Source organism: Micropterus dolomieu, linkage group LG13 (genome assembly GCF_021292245.1).
Source record: "Micropterus dolomieu isolate WLL.071019.BEF.003 ecotype Adirondacks linkage group LG13, ASM2129224v1, whole genome shotgun sequence".
NCBI classification, from domain to species: domain Eukaryota; kingdom Metazoa; phylum Chordata; class Actinopteri; order Centrarchiformes; family Centrarchidae; genus Micropterus; species Micropterus dolomieu.
In genome coordinates, this window is record NC_060162.1 from 18691121 (window position 1) to 18712673 (window position 21553).

Consider the following 21553-nt stretch of genomic DNA (forward strand, 5'->3'; position numbering starts at 1 on the left):
TCGAATGTTGGCGATAATGATCCACCCAGTTACAATTTGCCATTATAAAGAAGAAGAAGAAGGAGCGGTCAAATGTTGCACAACGGCCATGTTTAATTTGAGACAACACTGTGTACTACATGTTGGTGCACTACCCTCCAATCCAATTTGAGACAAATGAGCTAAAAGTAATCAATTAAACTGTTGAAATAGTCCGTGTTTTAAGTCAGTCCTAATTAGTTTCAAATTCTTAAGTAGTGGCAATAATCTTTTAGAGGATATAAACATAGCTGGTAAATAGTCTATTTCATTCTGTGCTGCTGGCACCAAATGGATGTTACGCATTTGTGCGTTTACAGCAGATTGTAATGTTCGTCACCTGGAGATCTGAAGGTCCAGGCCTCGTCATCATCAAAGTGCGTGTCACCAGCTGTGAACCTCTCTCCGGGGAAAAATGCATGTGCCACGGTGCCCCCCGGCCCGTCAAAGGGATATCCATCATTGTGGTCGGCCTTAGTGAAGTCGATTTGAATATCTGCATCACTTCCTGCCACCTCGTGGAAGTTAAGTGGCGCAATGTCACTCCAGACCTTCAAGGCGTAGTACATCAGGGCTCGAACAGTGTCCCTGCCCAGTAGGGCCGAATCCTTAGGGAAGGTCCTCACTCTGAGAGAGGAAAGGGAGAGAGGGAATAAATTACACACAAGAAGGATAGAGAAGGGGGGGCATGGGACATTTGAGAGTAAAAGAAAGGAGATGAGAGAACAGGAGGCTAATGAAGGAAATGGATGAGAGATTTGACAGAAGAACAAAGTAAAAGTGGAGACAAGAGAGGACAGCTGGGGCAAAATGAGAGGAGAAAATGATGATGGACAAGAAACAAGAAGAGAGTAAGTAAGTAAGTAAAATTGAAGGAGGAAAGGGTAAGAAAGGTAAAATCCGTGGGAGGAGACAAGAGAAGAAGAGGAGTATGTCAAGTGGAAGGGTGACAGAAATGAACATGAAGACAGAGAAGAGAAAAGAAAGGTAAAAGTGTGAGAAAGAGGGTGCACAGGAGACAGAGAGAAGTGAAAAAAGGACTATACTATATACCAACAGAGGCGTTGGTATATAGTATAATATTGAAGACCAGGATGGAGAGATAGCTCTGAATTGCATAAAACCAAAAAAGCATAATGGTCAAATACACAATGTTTGCCACACATGCAAGAAAACAAATATTTCTGTTGATTTCTTGATTCCATTGTTTTTTTGTATTTCATGGTTAGGTGCTTCTGCTGCTCACATATACTGATAATAAATTGAAAATACAATGTGCATTTGAAGAGATTGTGGCATTAGTGTTCAGGAACAACTCATCATCCTTTTCACCGTCTTTCCCTTTCTCACTCCTTATTTAATTTTCTTCTTTCCTCTCATCACTGTAACATCTCTCAAGCCATTTCTTTTTGTCAGCAGCAGAAACAAGGACATGAATAAACAGTAAACCACTCAGACATCATGTTAAGCTTGTCTACCCCCCTTGCCCTCTAAATCTCCTCTCCTTCTCCATTCTCTCATTTCTCGTTTCTTCTCTCATTCCCATTCCCCTTTCCTTTCTTGCCACCCATCAGTCTTTGCCTCCTCCCACTCTTCTGCTTCTCTGCTTCTACACGTTGCACTTGCCTTCTTTGTCCCCACAAAAGCTCTAAACACTTCTCTAAATACAATAAGCAATTTGGCCATATCAGGCTGTGGTAGAAGATTTAGTGTTCATCAGCAGGATGAGCTTTTAGCCTGGAGAGAGTGCCGCCACAACTAGCTTACAACCTGATAGAAATCTGTTAAAAAAGGACAAAGTGGTGTACTGAACTGATGGAGCTTCCATTTTTCATTTAAAAATCAAAAGCTAACAAGACAGAGTCACAACACTGAAATAAACACTAAAGGTACATTATAGTACAGGAACTTGCCCAGTTTCAAATGACTTCCTTCCGCTAACATATATACTAACATATTGCAGGTGTTCAGGGTTATGCAGGTAGCATATAATGCTAGACTGCAGTCTTTTGGACTGAATTTTATTGACAACGTTGTTCTCTATTGCCAAACTACACAAATTTATCATTTATGATGCTATTTGCATGGAAGAGGGAATGAAACTGAGCAAAATTGTAGGTGAAATGGTGAACGGAGAGATGTTTTGTAAGCAGGACCATAAACCTTGTAGTGGGAGTTGAAGGTGAGCTGAGCTGTGACTTTTCAGTATCAGTGGATAAAACAGCTTATGAATTAATTCTCTCTTACTCAAGGGTTACACACAGTGTTTTTCTGTTTGGCTGGTGTTTTAATCAATTAATTTTTTTTTTTTACTAACTTGATTTCAGCTGTAGAAAGAATAATTTTAATAGCATTGGCTGGTTCCTACTATGCATCAGAATACTTCTGTATCACACATTTTATGATTTTATCTCTAAACTGTCCAACTTGGTCTAAATTCAGTGGGCAGGGGGCAAAACTAGGGGGCAAAGAGCCAGTGCAGCGGTGCAAAATGACTGGTACATTAAATGTGGAGCACAGCTAAAGTTAAATTGACCCCAAAAAAACTGTTTTGTGATGCTAGCAAAGGACATTAAGATTTGGTGAATGCTGGGGGCATGAAAAGATTTGAGAACCACTGGTGTAATGAGTCTGAAAGTTAGAATCCATACAATTTTAACTGAAGTGATGGATTCACAGCAAGAAATGCATGGTTTAAATATTGCAAAGGGTATGTGATCAAGAAGGAGCAGCCTGGCGATAGCTTGCACACCCCCAACACCTCAGCAAGGTAACCAGCTACTTTCACGGTGCCCTGCATTGTGTAGATCCTCATTGCGGGCAGCATTAAATCAGATTGCAGGCTGCTTATGGCATGATGGAAAAAGGCGAATTATTGAGTAAACAGATACGCCACAAGCTGCTCAAGCAGTGGAGTTAAACCACAATCGCAGTAACCATGAGTGTCGTCAAATCAACCAGGGTTGAAATCTTACTATTCTAACTTCAAACTGAAAATGACAGTATAATAGTTGTCTGTGAAGAGTCTTAGTCATCCAAGGAATGTTAAGTCAAGAAATCTAAAGCCATTTTGCCTCTTGGATAAAAGGCATAACAGTATAATAGTTTTAATGCCTGCCCACCCATCCCCTTTACGGGGCATATGCAAATCTCCCTCCACAACAATAATACCACAAAAACCTCATTATGTTTGATCAGTTCAGACAAGCTGCACCAGCTATGGGACTGTCAAACTCAAGACTGTGCCAATCATGGTAAACATTTAGGTCACAAAAAGGTTCAGAGACAGAAGTTCTGTCACTTCAAACAATCTTGTTCATAAAAAAAGCCCTTTGTCATTCCCATTTCTTCTTTTGTCGAAGCTGGCATCTTGAGCTTTCAAGATGCCAGCTTCTGTCAAACAAATCATTTGTTTGACATTTGTTTCAATTCATACTAGGATTCTTAATGATTAAGGACTTCTTGCTGAGGACTGGTGACTCATCCCCCTGACTGATGCTGCTCCCCCACAGTCTCTTTGCTCTTTTACCAGCCTAGGATCTCTGGCCATGGTGTAGGTACAGCAGCAGTTCGTAATGATGGTTTCAATGGTTAATTTATCTTTCTTGGTTCTTTATCTTTCTCTCTGTTCTGGTTTTAAGACCATTGGCATTGTTAAAAGGAATAGAAAATTGAAAATGTTCAAGGGATACTGGGCTACTCATCACATATTACATAATCCTCTTTACTTTGATTTTAACATCTCTGTTTGCTATCTTTGTTGGCCATTTCAAGCGTTTCCCAGTGCGAATTGGACTTGTTTAATTTGTTAATGACCGTATCTGAAGTCTGATGTTTTCTCAGCTTGGTGAAGTAAGAGGACAGAAGGATTGTTTGTCCAGTACTCTGATCGCTGAAACTACCTCTGTGAACTTGTTCCCTGACACCTTATCAGAGGGGTTTGAAAGTAAATGCTCTACAAAGAACTCAATTCAAGTGAGAAAGGTGATGCTGCACAGTTGTGTGTGAAAGAGAAACAGAGTGCTGTAGTATATTTTTTGTGTGACTCAACTGGTTGGCATTAAACAGATAAAAGATGATATTGTTAATCTTTTATTTATTTCACCAAGTGGTGGCCCTTATTCTATTTCAGAAGAACACACTGTACATGTCCAATTTGCAGAGAGTCAAAAGGGGAGAATGAACAAGAGGATGTAGGTAAGAAGATAGAGCTAAAAATTTGTTAGAAAACATGAGCAAGAGTGAGCAAAAGAAGGCACAACCGCAGGCAATCTCCTGTTATATATTTCAGCTCCCCATCTCATCTTACACAGTTCTAACTTTAGTCAGTATCACAGAGTTTGTTCTCCATAAGAATCAAGAGTCCTTAAGTTTCAGCGTTTCTCCAGGCTACCACACTCAGAGGGATCGGTGATCACACAGACACATTTCCATCTCTTGACATCTGTATCTGATGTCTCCTTTTCCTTACCTGCAAAAAATGTCCTCATTACAACAGCTTTTTAAAAGTGGCTTGTGTTACAGGTTTGTAAGGCCTTACAGGGGTGTGAGTATGAGAGAGGGAGAGATGCCAACGATACATGGGCAAAAATAAACACATTCTCACTCCCTACCTGTCACATATCTTTTAACGCCCTGGGTAACCCTTCAGCGTAGATTTTTGGACATGTAGGGCCCTGCTGTTAAGTTAGTAACAATAAATATGCAACGTCCAGTCAGGTTAGCATTAATAAATATGTAATATCCAGTTAAACTTTCAAAATAAAACTAATGGTTAACATTGTGAAACGGCACGTGGTTAATGTCATGAAACGTCGCAATTTGGTTAGGTTTAGGCACAAAAAGTATTTAGTTAGATTTAGGCAACAAAACTACTTGTTTAGGTTTAGGAAAACATCACTGTTAAGGTTAAAGTAACTATGTTACTTACGTGACTTAACTTACAGAAGTTACGTAAACGTAACTTACGTGAACTACGTGAATCCATTTTCTGGCCCACTTGTGCACCTCAACCACCTCCTTACTCTGACTTTTCTGTTATTTATATCCTACAGCTGCTTTTAGCTTTCATAAATGATGCTACCAGGCTTCCCCCAGTGCGTTGAACTATGACGCTAAGAAGTTAAAAGTGCATTACATAAAGGCAGGAAGTTTCCGGTCAGTGATTTGAAGCGAACGCGGAAGTCCCTTAAACCTGCATTCTATCAAACGGCCAGTTGCAAAAAAAGTCTGGTTCCAATAGTCTAGTCTAGTATATCTAATTCTCACCTGATTTATTACCTCAGTAAACACTTTCCTAATGAGTTTATGGTCTCAATCGCTAGTTTCATGTCTTCTTCAACACAACCTAATGTTCATTTAGCAAATTATGGTCCCATTTAGAGGAAAATATACCATAAAGCAGAGTATGCTTCAGGGCGGGATTATCTGTGATTGACAAGTTGTCTGTGAAGGTTCTCAGTCATCCAGGCCATAGTTATCCAACAAAGATTGGGGTAGGCAACTGGACTTTGTAGAAGAAAAACACCACATCCCTGTGTTTTTTAAACCCAAGAACACGCTAAGACAGATAGTGGTACACCCCAAAGACTGCACACCCAAAGCAATTTATTGTATGCGATCCAATACAGCGAGGAAAGATACAAACGATGGTCGTTCAGACTTGGCCAGGAGTAGTTCTAACGACCATGACGACTGTCGTTACCACAGCTATTAGCACTAATGAACCAGCGGTATCGACGATCCTAGCTAAGAATCCCACAGAGGTTAAATAGCTGAGTTTCCCAGTTAGTCAGAACTTAAGAAGTCTCTTGGATGAGGGACGAAACGTCTTCTAGTTTTTCTTCTACAAAGTCCAGTTGCCCTTGACCTCAACCTTAGTTGGATTGACAAGTTGTTACCATGGCGACCTGTCAATCAGGCTAGAGTGACTCGTACCCACGGCACTGTGTAAATTTAACCAGCACCGTTGAAAAAGCTTATTAAGAGTTGGCTGTTCACATTCTCTGGTGAGTACATTTAGATTGAGTACAGATGCACCTAGCTAAGCAGGCTAGCTAGATCCACACACAGCCGTGATCTAGTGCTGTGTCTTCTGTACTTACACTTACTATTTTGAGTGCATAAGTGTGATCACACTGAGAAGTATGATAAAATGCAGTGCACTGAGAGTACCCAGATGGTGCACTCATAACGCTCAACGATCGCCATTTTAGCTACGTGGTGGAAGGAGCGGGACTAATAACACAGGAGAAGTGGGAAGCAGCAAGGGAGAGGCTAACAACAGAATGTCTTTTACAAGTTTTGAACTCTATTTCATCACTAAATCCACTTCTGAAAAGTTTTGATGTGAAAAATCAAATGTGGAGATGTCGAATATTGACAGCTTTACGAAAAGTAAAGTGGCGGCAGGGTAAGCTTGCGCGAACCCGCTGGAGGAGCTAGCAAGGCAGTCACACATACCTCTGCAGCCAGCTCAGCAGAGACTCCAGCAACAACGGCAGAGTAAAACACAGCTGTAGTTTTAATATTTGTACTGCTGTTATTCTGTCGTTACATTTGAGTAGTTTAAATTAAATAAAGACATGATGGCTCGTGATGTACAGAAAATTCTTAGCTTGTGAAACTTAACAAAATAATAAATAAACAACACAAATAGTACGAAAAGGCGACTGTCATTACTTTATTTTTTTTTTTTATTATTATTTTGGAGCTCTGCAGGCAGCCTCTGTGCTGGGGGGATTGCGCAATCTTGCTATAGTCATTTCCGGTTAGTGCACAACAGCAGTGTTTGATTTGAGACAACACTACCCTGTCAAAATTAGCGCACTAAGTAATTAAGTACATAGTGTATGCAGTGTACTGCATGTTAGTATACTCAAGGAAGTACCCAAATTGAGACACAGCATAGGGATGTCTGAGGGTGAGGTGAGAAGGATGTGTAGAGGTCATTGTTAAGAAAGATTTTAGTGAGTCATTTAAAGTATAACTGTAAAAAATATACAAGTAGATAGGACAAAACTGGGATTTTGAAAAGTACAGGGGGCATGTCTCATGGGTAGGGGTGAAATTTAGAAAAAACTAATACATTTGGCTAAGGTTAGGGAAAGATCTCTGTAACGGTTAATAAAAACATTAATTGCAGATATATGCAGGCTATATGCCCACTGAGCATTCCAACCGCCACACCCTTACTTTCTACCTCACTACATACAGTGTAGAGTGCGCTACTTCCTATGTTGAGTGTCAACGTGTAATTTGTAGGGATACTGTGCAGGGAAAATTGCATCAATATGTACATGTAATACATGATCCTGTGCAATGACCACGGCTGGAGTCATCTTCCATACTCTACAATTGAGAAATGTTGATCAACACGTTTGTATTCACTACGAACCCAGTAGTATCACACTTGGCTAGCTGGCTCATTCTCCAAGTATTGCGAATGCTGATTCACATCTGGCAGGTTTCCACACAAACCTCCACAGCAAATCTGCCATATTTACTGTAGTTCAAACATCATTTCAGGTAAGGGAGAAGGTAACAAAACATTCCTGACTGCAGCTCTAAATGCAATTTCACTCAAAGTCATGTTTCAGGTCCTTATTTCACAATAAAACATGGTGTATGGGGATGAGCAAGAAACAGGTCTGCAAACCATCTCTGCCAAAGATTAGAAAAAATTATTTAACAGACTTTAAAATTAGTTTGACGGACATAAGGCTGATTAAGGTGGACTTAATTTTCCCAACCTATTAAATTCCATGGCACAATTTCCACCTTAATTTGACAAATGTGTAAGAGCAATCTAGGCTTATGTGAAGGTATGTATGTGTGTGTGTGTGTGTGTGTGTGTGTGTGTGTGTGTGTCTGCGTGCATACTACATGTGTGGATTGAAAGCTACTATGGAAAGACACAAATGTTTGCAATCACACATGCACACACACGCCCAATCTCCTATAAGATTTCATCCGCTTGACTTTTAATTTCCACGTACTTCTCATAGACCTTTCCACGTGCAGTGATGATTCAAAAGAAGAGAGGCAGAGAGGAACGAAGGGAGGGATGAGGGAGAGAAAACTCCAAGACTCTTTTGCTGTCCCCCGCCTTCAGCTTCTCAGCAGGCTCTTACCTCCTGTGTCTCTGCTGCTCCACAGAGACATGAGCTGACATCAAAAGTGATGCTATAAAGTACATGCACTCGCAAACACACACGGACACACACACACACACACACACACACACAAATAATATTCACCTCCTGTGCTCCGCTACCCTCCGTAGACATAAGCTGATTACCCTGAAAATTGAAAGCTCATACGCAGACGGTGATTCATATGCTCGTATGCGTTTGTAGACACACATGTAGCGCCACAAACACTCAAACATACTCACAAACATGAATATATTTCACTGACAGAGACACAGACTCGTGCTGTGTATTATCAAAAACTCCTCAAATTTCTCTTACACACACATACACACACATCATTATCATTCAGGCTGAAGATGAAAGACACTAAATTAAAAGCCTCTGCATGAGTCTACCCTCTCTCCACAAATCTTTCTCTCCCCTTTCTAGTCCAAGTCTCCCTCTTCCCTCATCTCTGTGTCTATCCTGCCTATCACAGTCACCAATTCTGGGACTGTGATGTGAAATCTGGAGAAACCTAAAATGGGGTCCTAATAAGATAACACTCAATGACAGTTATTTTTATTCTTAAGGTTCCACCAAGCAATTTCACAGGTTGGTGGCCTCAAATAACAGAAGGGAGATGAATACTGACGACTTCAGTACCCAGAAATTCCGTAGTACAAAGTCACTAAACTTTTGTGTGTGGCATAACTATACTTTGTGATACCGACACAATGATGGATTTGGGACTGACCAAAAATAGAAGCACCTCTCATATATATATGAGGGAAACTCAAGGTGCACGCTTCCCCGACCTAGAAGGATTTGAACTATCTATTGCTTGAGCTAAATACTAAATACTTCAGCTAAAATTTAAATTTAAATTTGAGAACAATTTGTGCAGTACTTTGGTTTATGACAAAATACCAAAACTAATGACATTCCCATCAGTTTCAGCTGTACTTTGTGTTTACTGTTAATTAGCAAATTTTATCATGCTAATACGCTAAACTAAGATACTAAGAACTGTTGAACATAGTAAACATTACACATACTAAACATTAATTAGTATGTTAATATTATCATTGTGAGCATGTTAGCACACCGATGTTAGCATTTAGCTCAATTTAGCACTGCTGTGTCTAAGTATAGCCTCAACAGAGCTGCTAGCATGGCTGTAGATTCTTTTAAGATCAATATATTATGCTCCAATGAATCCAGTAACTTAGGCATGGCCTACATTGTTATCTTGTTCCTAGTTAGGCACATAGCCTCAGTGTCTCCTTAGCTGGATATGAGGTGGTGCTATAGTAACCTCAGTGAAAAGCTCCGTCCTGTGATTTTGGATTTTCTGTAAACGTTTTCAAGATCTGAAGATTTCAAGAAGTAGGTCAGACTGTCTCATTAAATCACATTACATCAAATCACGCGTTGCTTTTCTTAGTTTGTAAATAGCAACGGTATTGGTCAAAGTGCATTACCTGGTGAACACAAGATATATCCAAATACTTCATAGGTGCCAAAGGAACAAGACAATTAAAAACTCTTTGTCATGCTGTGATATGTCTGGCCATTATTGCTAGCAGCTTTTTGTTATTACTTCCTGATCTCAGTGCTACTTTTAGGACTATAACATACTGGTTCCTTCAGATACAGCAGTGGCATTTCTTAACCCTCAATAACCACTATGAGCTATGGCTATAATTTGCACTTTGATGGACTTCTGCTGCAGAGTTATGACTATGGCTACACTTAATACTCTCATTACTGACCGAATTCGTGGCTCTACTGTTTTTAAATAACCCTCACTGGGATCGGAGTGCTTGACTATGGCTCCCACATACAGGTCTCACAAAACAATAGGTATATTAATACAATAATAATACAATCCAAAATGTGAAAAACATGATGCCGCTGCAAACTTACATCTGTGATGGATTTTCCTGGTCATTAAGTACCTGTTCATGTTCCAGCATTACTTATTGTTGTACTCAGTTAATTTACTTAATCATAGGGATGACTAAAAGTCTAAAGAGATAGATAAGCGTTATTAGGCATTTAGTCAGTAAAACCCACAAATTGTATGAGATGGAGAAAGAAAAGATACAGTCTTCCTTTTCATGTTTGTTTCTTCTTTTCTTTCTGTCCTCTTCATTTTCCTCATCCACCTCCCTTATCCTTTCTCTCCTCCACTCAGCTCGCTACACCTATCTGTTTGAGTTATCAGTTGGGCTGCTAATGACTGCCAAGCTGTCTGCTGTGATAATGGGCTAACAATGTGAGATAATGAGCTAACAGGGGGCTGTTGCACAACTAGGTTGAGTGCAGTGTGCTGTATGGGCGTGCGTGTATAAGAGAAAAAGAAAGGTAAGTAATAGTTAAATTGGGGATTAAGGGCTCAGCCCTGGTGCAAAGACTACTAGACATCATCAGAAAAATAATTTACTTATATTTCTCTTGTGGAAAAACACATTACTTCAATGTGAGTCGCTAAAATGAATGGCTATTAAGCCTTGCCCCTTATCTTTTTACTTCTCTCTATGAAATAACTGACACTCACCAATCACTACTAACTTTGCACATTTTCAGAACATAATTGTGTGACTGATGTGTGGGAATCAGCAGAGGAGAGTATGAAGCACCAGTCACACAGACATTGTTGATGATATCCCAATACAACAATCTAAATATAATGGGGCAGGCCTTTGGTAGATCAGGGACTCCTGTAACAAGTCAAATTTTAAATGCTGCATGCACTAAAAGTCTCCGATTCTGTTAATACCAACATAAAGGTCAGTTCTATTCAAGCATTTAAATGATTTGCAGTTACTTAACACCTGGAAATACAATATGGTAGACTGCAGTGGAAACAGTGGGAGTTTGTGCTCGTTGTTCTCCACAGTCATGATTTTATGGAGCAGTGAAAGACACTGCACATTGCATTTTAACACCTGCACTTCTTACAGAACTCATATTCAAATAGACCTAAAGAACCATTCAGATTTGTGTGACAAGAGTAAGACTGACGAGTAACTGAGCTCTGTTAACTAAGTCTTGCAATTATTGCAATCTTAATGTGAGTAAGATAACCTGTCCTCAACATGACAGTTGCCTCATTATGAATCAAATTCATGTCAACTTTGTGTATCATTCATACTCTCATTTATGCACAAGCTCTTATAAAACTGCAATAATATAAATCCTAACAGACTTTGGGATCTGGGAGGGGTAGATCTCCATAAAAAGTACTGTCAAAACCAATTACAGATCAACAGCATATGTAAATCTTTTGTATTTTGAGCCAGCTTCTAGATTTTTTTGAAAAGTTCTTAGTGTCAAATGTTTTAGGCACACAGTGAGGTCTCCAAATGCCTGATGTCAGTAAAATCTCAGACCATGAGAACTAGAATAAAGTTATTTTATGTGTCCTTCCTTTATTTCATCCCATTCTTCTCTGTAGCATAGTGTTTAAAAAAATATTAAAAATGCACTTAGTCTGACAAAAAACCAAAAAGTATCAACAAACAATTTAGTTTATATACATTACCTTCCTGACTGTACAATTAAATAATTAAAAATGTATACATTAATACAATATGTAGGTTGCAGCAATATAAATAGCCATACTTTTCTTTAATCTGACTGATGTGGTGGATCAGAATACTAACATTTAATATGCCTGTCAGATTGCATCTGACTCATTAGCTGTTTTGCGCATTATCTCCATTCTGTCAGCCCTGTTATTCACCCATATAATCTAATGAACCAGAGACACCATGAAATATTAGATGATAAAAATAATTTTCTAAACCAAGCAGTGAGGGAATTGCTATAAAATGATACAACATCAGCGGGAAAAGAAAGAAGCAGAAAGCACACTGAGAGAATTACAGACGAGGCCAATCTATGCAGAATATCAATGCTTTGTTATAGTGCTTTAGTGAAAATCTGCACCATGTGGAAATCTCTCTGGATCTGAAGCCAGCAAATAATCCACAACTGTTCCAGTGCAATGTTCTATAAACCCGAGTGCTGTGAATACAAAGGGGTTTCACTGGACTGAAGACAAACCTGTCTTATTTCAGAGTGGAGTGAGCTGACAGGAGCACGGTGTATGATTGCCAGCAGCACAAAGAAGAGAAAGACAGTTAAAGCCCTCCGTGAGGGAGACAATGCATACATGCCGGTGTGTATGTTAGTCTGTTAGCTCTCCTGATTTATAAATTCATGCATGTATTCATATTCTGCACACACACACACACACACACACACACACACACACACACACACACACACACAGGCCCTGACAGCTTGTGTAAATCACCACAGACCAACCCAACGTTTCACTGCCTCCCCTTCCTCTGTCTAACACTATGCTATGGTTTCTCAGGTGGTCAAGGGTGACCGTATTATTTTATCATGGGAAAACTTCAAAACACCCCTTTGTCTGTGACAAAGCATTTGATCTTTGGGAGTCATACATATGACTTTCTGAACCATTAAAGGAATGTTCCACCATATATCTAACCTCGAATACTCACCACATGTGGGCTTGAAAGGTGTCTCTAAAAAGTTTTATATCATGTTTCTTGGAGAAGACCGCAGCTTTGATCAGTTCGGATTCACAGCAGTTGAAATGGATTCCAACAGGGAGCCAGAGTCATGGCAAAAAAACATTTCCAAACATCTATAGAAACCTCTGAAAGCACTCCTGCAGCTTTATCAATTCGTCTGCTGGTGATTTTCATGTTTAGTATATTGTCCTCTTTTCCAATATATCACTAAATACACACTTCTGGTGGAGCTTCAGAGAAATATGGAGCCGATGACGTGACAAGACTAAAGTGCTTTTAGTAATATTGTGTAGAGTTTGGAATGTTCTGAACATAGGCTGAACATAGATAATTAGATAATGCTGCAGAGTGCTTTGAGAAGTTTCTGTGGTTTTTACTACGTTTCGATACTTTGTTATGCAGTGGCTCTGGGTCACCCTTGGAATCCACTGTAATTAAGAAATTAGTAAGAGATAGAGAGAACAGATAGAATAGATAGATAGAAATAGACAAGAGATCGATATACAGATATGGATTTTGAGTGTAATGGTATTTTAATTGCAGCAGAACTGCATGGACTTAGATCACTTAATGTCCTGTTACGGATTGAATTTTCTTTTCATGGACTTTCTGTGCCTTGTTGGAATTTAGCAATTTTTAATTTAATTCAATTTAATTCAATAGTTTAATGAGGACTCTGAGGAGGTCTTTGAACATCCACTGAGACGACAGCCATATTTGTTGTTTATTAAAGGTCTCTCTAATCAGCTTGCCACTTTTACAAAATGCCTTTCCTTTGAGCCAGAATTGATCTGGAGAGCAAAAGATTTCCGGCTTGAGGAAGAGTCCTCTAATCTAATATATAAAAGGAAGCACAGATGGGGGTGGGGGGTTTCTGATTTATTGCTGACAGCACTGCACTGATGTGATGTGCTGGACTGACTCTGTACAGAACTGCATTAGGCTCAGATAAACTGATTACATAAAATACACTAAACAAACTGAAGTGGATGATTCTCCTTTGCATAATCAATACTCAACTACCGACCCTAAAATTTGTAAAAGAACACTTAACCTTAGGCACCATACCTGGTCAAGCTCTGAATATTTACACCTTTCAAACTTTTAAAATTACTATTTGAAAGTCAGTCAACATTTTAGTGACACAGAAATTGACTGACAAACTCTGGAGTACCCAAATAATCTAACCGTGATTTGTTTTCAAATAGTGTAACCCGCTGCACCTATAATTCAGGTCATTTTTCCTCATATATTACACATATTATGATATCAAAATCTAAGTTCTACAAGGCACTATGCCTTGTAGAACTTAGATTTTGTTCTTTCCTACCTCCATGACAGATGCCTCTTATTCCATTTGTTTTGAAGAGTCGGGCTTCGTTTCCTCCGGCCCATTCTCATCTCTGCTTCAGACACATCTGGCAAAGAACATCTGGGTGTTTTCATTAGGCTCAGTGTGGCTTGGTCTGGAGAGGAGAGGAGACAGTTGTGTCAGAGAGATGCTTATTCAACTCTATGGGAATGTCTGAGGCTATAGTTGGTGGTTTTATTGATTGGATTGTATTTTATATTTTTCCTCCTTCCAACCAAAGTACCAACTCTCCAACATTATTCCCCCAAACAAACACAGCCACATACCAAAGACTCCGGTCTCCTTTAGCCCTCCGAACTTCTGCATGGCTTTGATGGCCTTGGTCAGGGCCTCCTTGGTCTGAAGCTGACCAGTCACTGGGTCAGGGGGCGGGAGGTAGCCAAACTTGCTCAGCCAATCCTGAAAGGGAAACACAGAGTTCAAGTGTCATTCAAAGGCATTTCAAGGACTCCAAGTATCCCAAAGCTGCCGAGAAGGTTTGACACCTGTTCATGTTTACTGTCTGTGGATACTGTGTGCACAACCAGTTTATATAAGTAGTTTTGCAAAGAAGCAAAAGTTAACTTTTTGTCTTTCTCATTTGTTGTTAAACTAGAGACATCTGAATCTCTATTAGGCAGGGAGTGTTGCTGATGGAACGGTTTCATGAGCAACACAGAAAATCAGAAGCAAGATGCAGACATCTCTTTAATATTTTTTTTTAATAACCTGATCTTGATTTTAATTTTATACAAATGTAATAAATAATACCATCATGCCTATGATGATGATGACGATGATAATGATATAGATTTTTTATGTGTTTGACATAAATTCAAAGAATCATATTGCTGAGTAGGTTCACAGAAGGAACACCAGTGAAAATAGAAGCCATGTATATAAAGGATAACACTGCAACTCCATTTCCATCTGAGACCAGTGACGTTGCTGCCAATCAAAGCAGCCCAGCTGACTGCATTGATTGGTTTCGGTAAGATTTGACTGATGGATGCATGTGAACTGCAACTTGAGTGTTGCTCTTTTCCTTTCCCACTTTCTCTCTTGCCTTTTCTCCCCTGAGATCTTTCTTTATCTTGTTTATACCTTTCATCTGTCTCAGGCCCACTTAAGCCTCCTTCTCCCTCGTCATGATCTCACAGCCAATAAGAGATGGCAGATGTTAAATGGGTTTTTGATCAGCACTCGGCAGAGGTGAGTGACACAGATCGATAGCAAGGCATGCCTTTTGTATTGACAACACTGGGAAAATACCATTAACTCAATGACTTAGCTTTAGCTCTCTGCTTGCCTCCTCAGCTTTGCCATTCTTACAGAGGGTTTGGGAAAGGTTTACAGGGGAATTGAATTGACCCTTAGCAGCATTTGGCAGGATAAGAAACAACAATAATTTCCTGAAAGAGTTTCAAACTGTGATGTCAGGGCTAAGAGGGAGAGGTCAAAGAACTGAAAAGAAAGCAAGGAAGCTAAATTAAGTCTATGACTCAACAAAGAACATAAGTGATGACCCTGTTTTCTAAAAGTTTGCAAATTATAGTTCCTATCAGTAGTAACATTGTACTCACCAACATTGCTAAAAAGAATGGGGCAAGAAAAGTGCGGTCAGACAATTGAGTAAGTTTTTCGACAAAGTCCCAGATTATCCAAACTTATTTGGAAGGAAAAAAAACGAAGGTGAATTGTATTTTGCAAATACATTGTTGAAAACATCCATCACTGTCACTTTTTCCCATATTAATTCTAAGCAGGTTTGAGTATGTATTGTTGAGAAAATTAGGTATTGTCAAACCAGACAGTATGCACACTAAATATGGTGGATTTTTTGTGCTATTGATCGACACTATTTCTCCATAATGCAATGCACAAAGGAAAAAGAGGAGCTGCTCATACATAAAAAACAAAACAAATAGAGACTGGTGGTGAGAGAGCAACAAAAAAAATATTGAAAAATGTAAAGCGTAAGTATTAAATATAACAAACATCATGCTATTTAATGTTCCACAATTGCAGATTGATATCTAACATTGCAGTTATTGTATAATGTAGTATAAAATGGTAAAGTATGTAGAACTGCTAAAATAGTATACTACAATATGGCGGTATCAGTATGAAGTGTGTGTTCATCAATATAAATATATACAGTATCAATATCAATTTAATTTATATAGCACACAAAAGTACAGCAATAAAACATTATAATATACAGTATACGATATATAGGGATATTAAAATTGCTAGGAATAATAATAGACTTAACTCGAAGGAAATGCCAAAGAAAAGAGATGTGTTTTTAACAGTGATTTACAACGTTCGAGAGTTGGGGAGGTTCTGATATGGACTGGCAGGTTGTTCCACAGGTTAGGAGCAGCTACACTAAAGGCTTGATCGCCTCTGGTTTTAAGTCTGCTTCTGGGTACATCCAGGAGGAGGAGATTGGTGGATCTCAGCACTCCAGCTGCAGTATGAACATGAAGAAGCTCCGTTAAGTACAATGGAGCCAATCCATTAAGGCATTTAAAAGTTAAAAGTAAGATTTTAAACTCAATCCTGTAATGAACAGGAAACCAGCAGGTGTGATGTGGTCCCTCTTCTTCTTTCCTGTCAGGAGGCGGGCAGCAGCATTTTGGACTAAATGCAGGTGCAACATTTATAGATTTCGGAAGTAGGACAGATTTGGGACATTCCATGTGACTTGCTGGTTCAATTTAGTCCCACATGACATGGTGTAATTGTGCCTGCAATGAGGGATTATTACCGACATTTTGGGTGCTCTCATTTTTGGATTCATCTCACAATTAAATGGTTATCTGAACTGTTTGATTTCAACTTGTTTGACAGCTCGCGTTTCTTGCCTTATCTTTGTTGAAGCAATGTTGGCACAATCCCAAATCTTCATAATTTCTTTCTGAGTTCAATGAAAGATAAAAAAGGTGGTCATAACTATGAAAATAAAACCCAAGTTACAATAAATCAGAAATTGTCTTTACATCAAAACAAACTGAAGAAAGCACATATGTTTATGCATATCTGCTTGAGTGCATCCATACAGACAATCGGAGCTTTAAGTTCTTCTCTGTAAGCAAGGTGTGCAATTGATGGATTACATCTCTGCTGTCTACAAAACCGCAACACTACTCATAAACTCACTACATCCAACTTTTTTGTGGAGCCAGCAACTAATTTAAACCCTGACATCGTAGCTCACAGGGAGGAAAAAAGCAGTAAAACCTGCCAACGAGTTCAGTAACATGCTGAACACTGCTAAATTATATACAGGGATGTCACTGTGTTTAGGTGAGATTGGGTGCACTTTTAAAAGGCTGCACACAAGCCTTTTGAGTTCACATAGAGAAACAAAAAAAATCACAGATTACTGGATAGCGACAACAATAAAATTAACCAGGCTTGCAGTTTAATAGTGACAGCTAAAGATAAAATTACGGTTGTAAGAACAAAGGAGGAAGAAAGTTTAAATCATTTACATGCATCTCCAATTTAATAGCCCCCCAAATAATAATGGAGCTTTTCTCCTGGGGTCTTCACCCTTGAAATAAAGATAAAAGAAATAAATGAGCACAGAGTGGGGGGAAAACACAGAATCTGGCCTGTACGAGAAATTCATCCTCTCCAAATCTATGATTAACAATAAGACACAGACTGTTCTGTTTTCGCTCATTAAGATACACAGTTAAGCACAGACACATACACACACATACAAACTCTGAATGCACAAAAATGATGTCAAACACCCGTGCGTTACCTTACTGTACCCCAAATAATAAACCTTTTTTTTACTTTTTCTTTTTACAGCCTTTGATGCTACAGTGGTAAGTTGTTTGCCTCAACTATTGCAGCAATGTTTTGATTACTGTGTTGTGTTCTGCATAAAATAAGAATGGGGACTCTTTTACTTTCTTGAGCCAGAGTTGTAAAGCAGAACTAAAGAACATCTTGAATGGCAAAGTGTAAAGTTCAAGCACTGCCCCCAGCGACAAAACAACTAATAATTTATTCAGGAAGCTGAGAGTATGTGAAAGAAAGATAGAGGAGAACAGACACATATAGGTCCCCTGTCAGAACTATAAGCATGACTCAAGACAAGATAACAACCAAAAATATTTTCAAATCTTTTGTGATCTTTGTCTTGAGTCACACATTTTAAGTCATGTTGTGAGTTATGTGAATTGTTATGTGTAATTGTCTTTGGACAAATGCAACAAAGAAATCAAATGAGCATATCAAAATGAGCATATTAAAGTGCAGAGCAAACGTGAACTGTCTTTGAGTTTGCACTTTGAATCTGTGTATAATTGGTATCTGATCTAATAGTGCAGCAACTTGTTAGACGATCAGCAACAATATGACTTCCTTACAATCGTGTTCTGCAAGTGGAGGACAGCTCAGTTCAAGTTTAGGAAGCTCATCTTCATTAAATGAAAAACACTATCACTACACATAACAAAAAGTTATTTGGCAATCATTTCTCAAGAAAGTAATATATATGTAGAAAGATAAAACTAACTCAATATGTGTAATTTATTAAGCAAACTTACGAAATGAAAAAGAGATGGATTGCAAGTAAGATAAGTGAACGGCACGATAAAGTTCAGGTTTATTGAGCACATAGCCACAACTTTCCATCTTCTCTCTGTTTGTTATTACAAAATGGTCAGATACAGTGTTCATTTATTATCATATCATCACCCTTTCTTTGTGCAGTCCATCCTTAAATGCATAGAGACAAATGAAAGATGCACACTTCAGTGAATTCAAACAAGTTGCATGTCAGATAACAAAGAACTGTGACCATGGGTTTGCCATAGGTGAGTGACATACAGGATAGAGACCACCAAGCTCCACTTACAAAAATAAAACGTTCTCCTCTTTCTCCCTTGTTCTCCCTGCAGTGAAGTCAGAGTTCTGGCTCAGCCGCAGTCCAGCAGCCCGGAGGCTGGTATTCAGTGACTTCAGGAGGGCAAATGCTTGCTGACGTGGGGGCTTGACCCCATGTCCCAACTCAGGCCCAGGTGGTCTTTACCACTTCGCCTACTTGCTGCTTAAATGACCTGTGCAGTCCTGGTGTATTATCATTCAGTTTTGATTGGTACGTTCAAGCCTTCCCAAATTAAATTTGTTCTTAAGTATTACTGCTATGAGGAAGCTATTTTCTCTGTATACTAAATCCCACACAGTAATATTGTAAGAATCCAAGTACAGCACGCATACGCTTGTGTCTCTGCCCATGTGTTTTCATATACTACTTGACCCAATTTTTTCCCCTACAATGTCTACTACTGGCAACTAAATCAACACTCCATTCACACTCCTGACTTGTCAAATATCGATGCTTGGTCGAGGCCCTTTGGCGTCACTTTTTAACGCCCTGGGTACCCCTTTAGTGTCATTTTTAGATGTTTACGGCTCTGCGGTCAAAATAGCAACACTTAGCAACAATAAGTATGCAGTGTCCAGTAAAGTTAGCAACAATAAATATGCAATGTCCGGTTAGACTTTCAAAACGCTAGCGTTGCAAAACATCGCCATGTTGAATTTGCACGTTATTAAAATTGTGAAAAAAACTACTTGGCAAGGGTAAGGAAAAGATCATGGTTTGGGTTAAAATAACAACGTACATCAGTTAACATGTCAGTTAACAGTCACTTGCGTAACTTACACAATTTATGTAATGTATGTAGCTTACGTAACTTAAAAATATTCAATGTTGACTTTTTTTTCACATGGGACACGAACACCTCCTGGTTGAAAGTCTGGGTTCTGGCCCTCCATCTATAACCCAAACCACCACCTTAACTCAGTCTTTTCTGTTAAATATCATATACCTAACTTTATCGTCTAAAACTGACGCTGCAGGGCTTCCCCCACTGTGTTGAATTATGATGCTATAGGGATCCCCAGTGTGTTACAAACTGACACCGATGGGTCTTGACCATGTGTCCGAGTTGGGGAGTGAGAAAGGGTTGACTAAAAACTAAATACATTTTAGTTCAACATTTAGATTAGTGTTTAAGGTCAGGCCAGGATGGTTGTCTTGGTTAAACCATGAAAAAGACTTGTGCATGTCAGAGTCCGACTTGAGTGGTGACAACAATTTCATCATTTAAATGGTATGTCATTTACCAATAGTGTCTTAAAATCCAATGAACATTAAGACATTGCCCTCTCAACTTGTGTAACCCACTGTTCCAATGAAAACTCCACAAAAAAAGGAAAAGTTTCCTGAGTGAAAACCATGACACGTGTGCAAACAAAGGGCTTCCAATTAAAAGGTTTGGACTGTCTTTGTCTGTACAGTAAATATGAAGCTACATCTAGCAGCTTACTAAAGGCCAATCTACACTGTAGCTACACAGTAGCCTAAGCATAGCCGTGTGTCCTACGCTATAGCCTGACATGCACCTCCCGCAAAATGTAAGTACATATCGCAGCGATGCAGACCACAAGAACTGTGAATCGAAGGCTTGCATCACATTTTCTCCTACACATTTCCAGCTTGTCCTTCTTCTGCCCCTAGCGGGTTCAAAGGTCGTACATACCATCTTCTCCAATGCCTTCTCTCATTTCTGCGTTTTAATCATTTCACTAAAAGCAACTGCTGTTCAACATCAATCACCTCCAACTCTAACATGATCCGCTCAGTTTCAGTTGCTATTGTTTCTAGTGACCTACACCAACAAAAAGGAACATAGAAACCCCACTGCCAACTAGCAATTTGGTGTAATTGCAAAGCGACGCAGATACCAACGCACAAGTATAAATGCTTACGACGGCACATAGCTCGATGCAGAGGTATAAATTAACCTTAACTTAGGGCAGCACAAAGACTGGAAACAGGGCAAAAGAGCTAGCCAGATACCTCTCTAATGTAACAAAATCTGCCAAAAGCTACCTAATTAACTTGTTTGTTTAGTCCATACAAAAATGAAGTGTGAATACAAAATAAATATGTGCCGGACTATTTCTGGGGCAGCACTAGTAAGCTCTTTGAGGCTCTGGTTGCCAGGCAACTGGTCCGGAAATGTCAATGTTTAATTGATTTTAACTGATAAAGTTTACTGTCTGTGGATGACAGTATTTTCTCAGGAGAAACATTTTTGGTACATTTTGGTACTCACAGTTGACACACAACACATCAGTACAACGTCAATAATTTCTCACTTAAAGGCCCTGAAAACATTTATTTTCAAAAACAATTATTTTCAATTAGCTTCTTACTTCTACAGCTTCTATAAGTAAAGGGGTCCTACATGAACACACAATTGTATGCCAATTCTGGAACAATTTTGGTTAAAAATGTCTGTATTTGTCAATCAAATCTGATCAAACCAGCCCCCACACTGACATGATGAAGCAGATAAGCTAAGTTTAAGTAATACTTTATTATATGTTTTCCAAACTTGACTTATATTGTCATTAATATTTAATGTTACAGAGAAATG

General features: G+C 39.0%; 1 protein-coding gene across 1 annotated transcript in view; it reads right to left on the reverse strand.

The window, feature by feature from the left end:
* LOC123981660 (matrix metalloproteinase-17-like) overlaps window positions 1–21553 on the reverse strand; it is a 70505-nt gene that overhangs the window by 30937 nt on the left and 18015 nt on the right. The window contains exons 2-4 of the mRNA XM_046066677.1: window positions 14366–14498; window positions 14058–14193; window positions 359–645 (exon numbers count right to left, since the gene is read on the reverse strand). Of these exons, the coding sequence (XP_045922633.1) occupies window positions 359–645; window positions 14058–14193; window positions 14366–14498 (556 nt within the window). The remainder of the gene's footprint in view (window positions 1–358; window positions 646–14057; window positions 14194–14365; window positions 14499–21553) is intronic.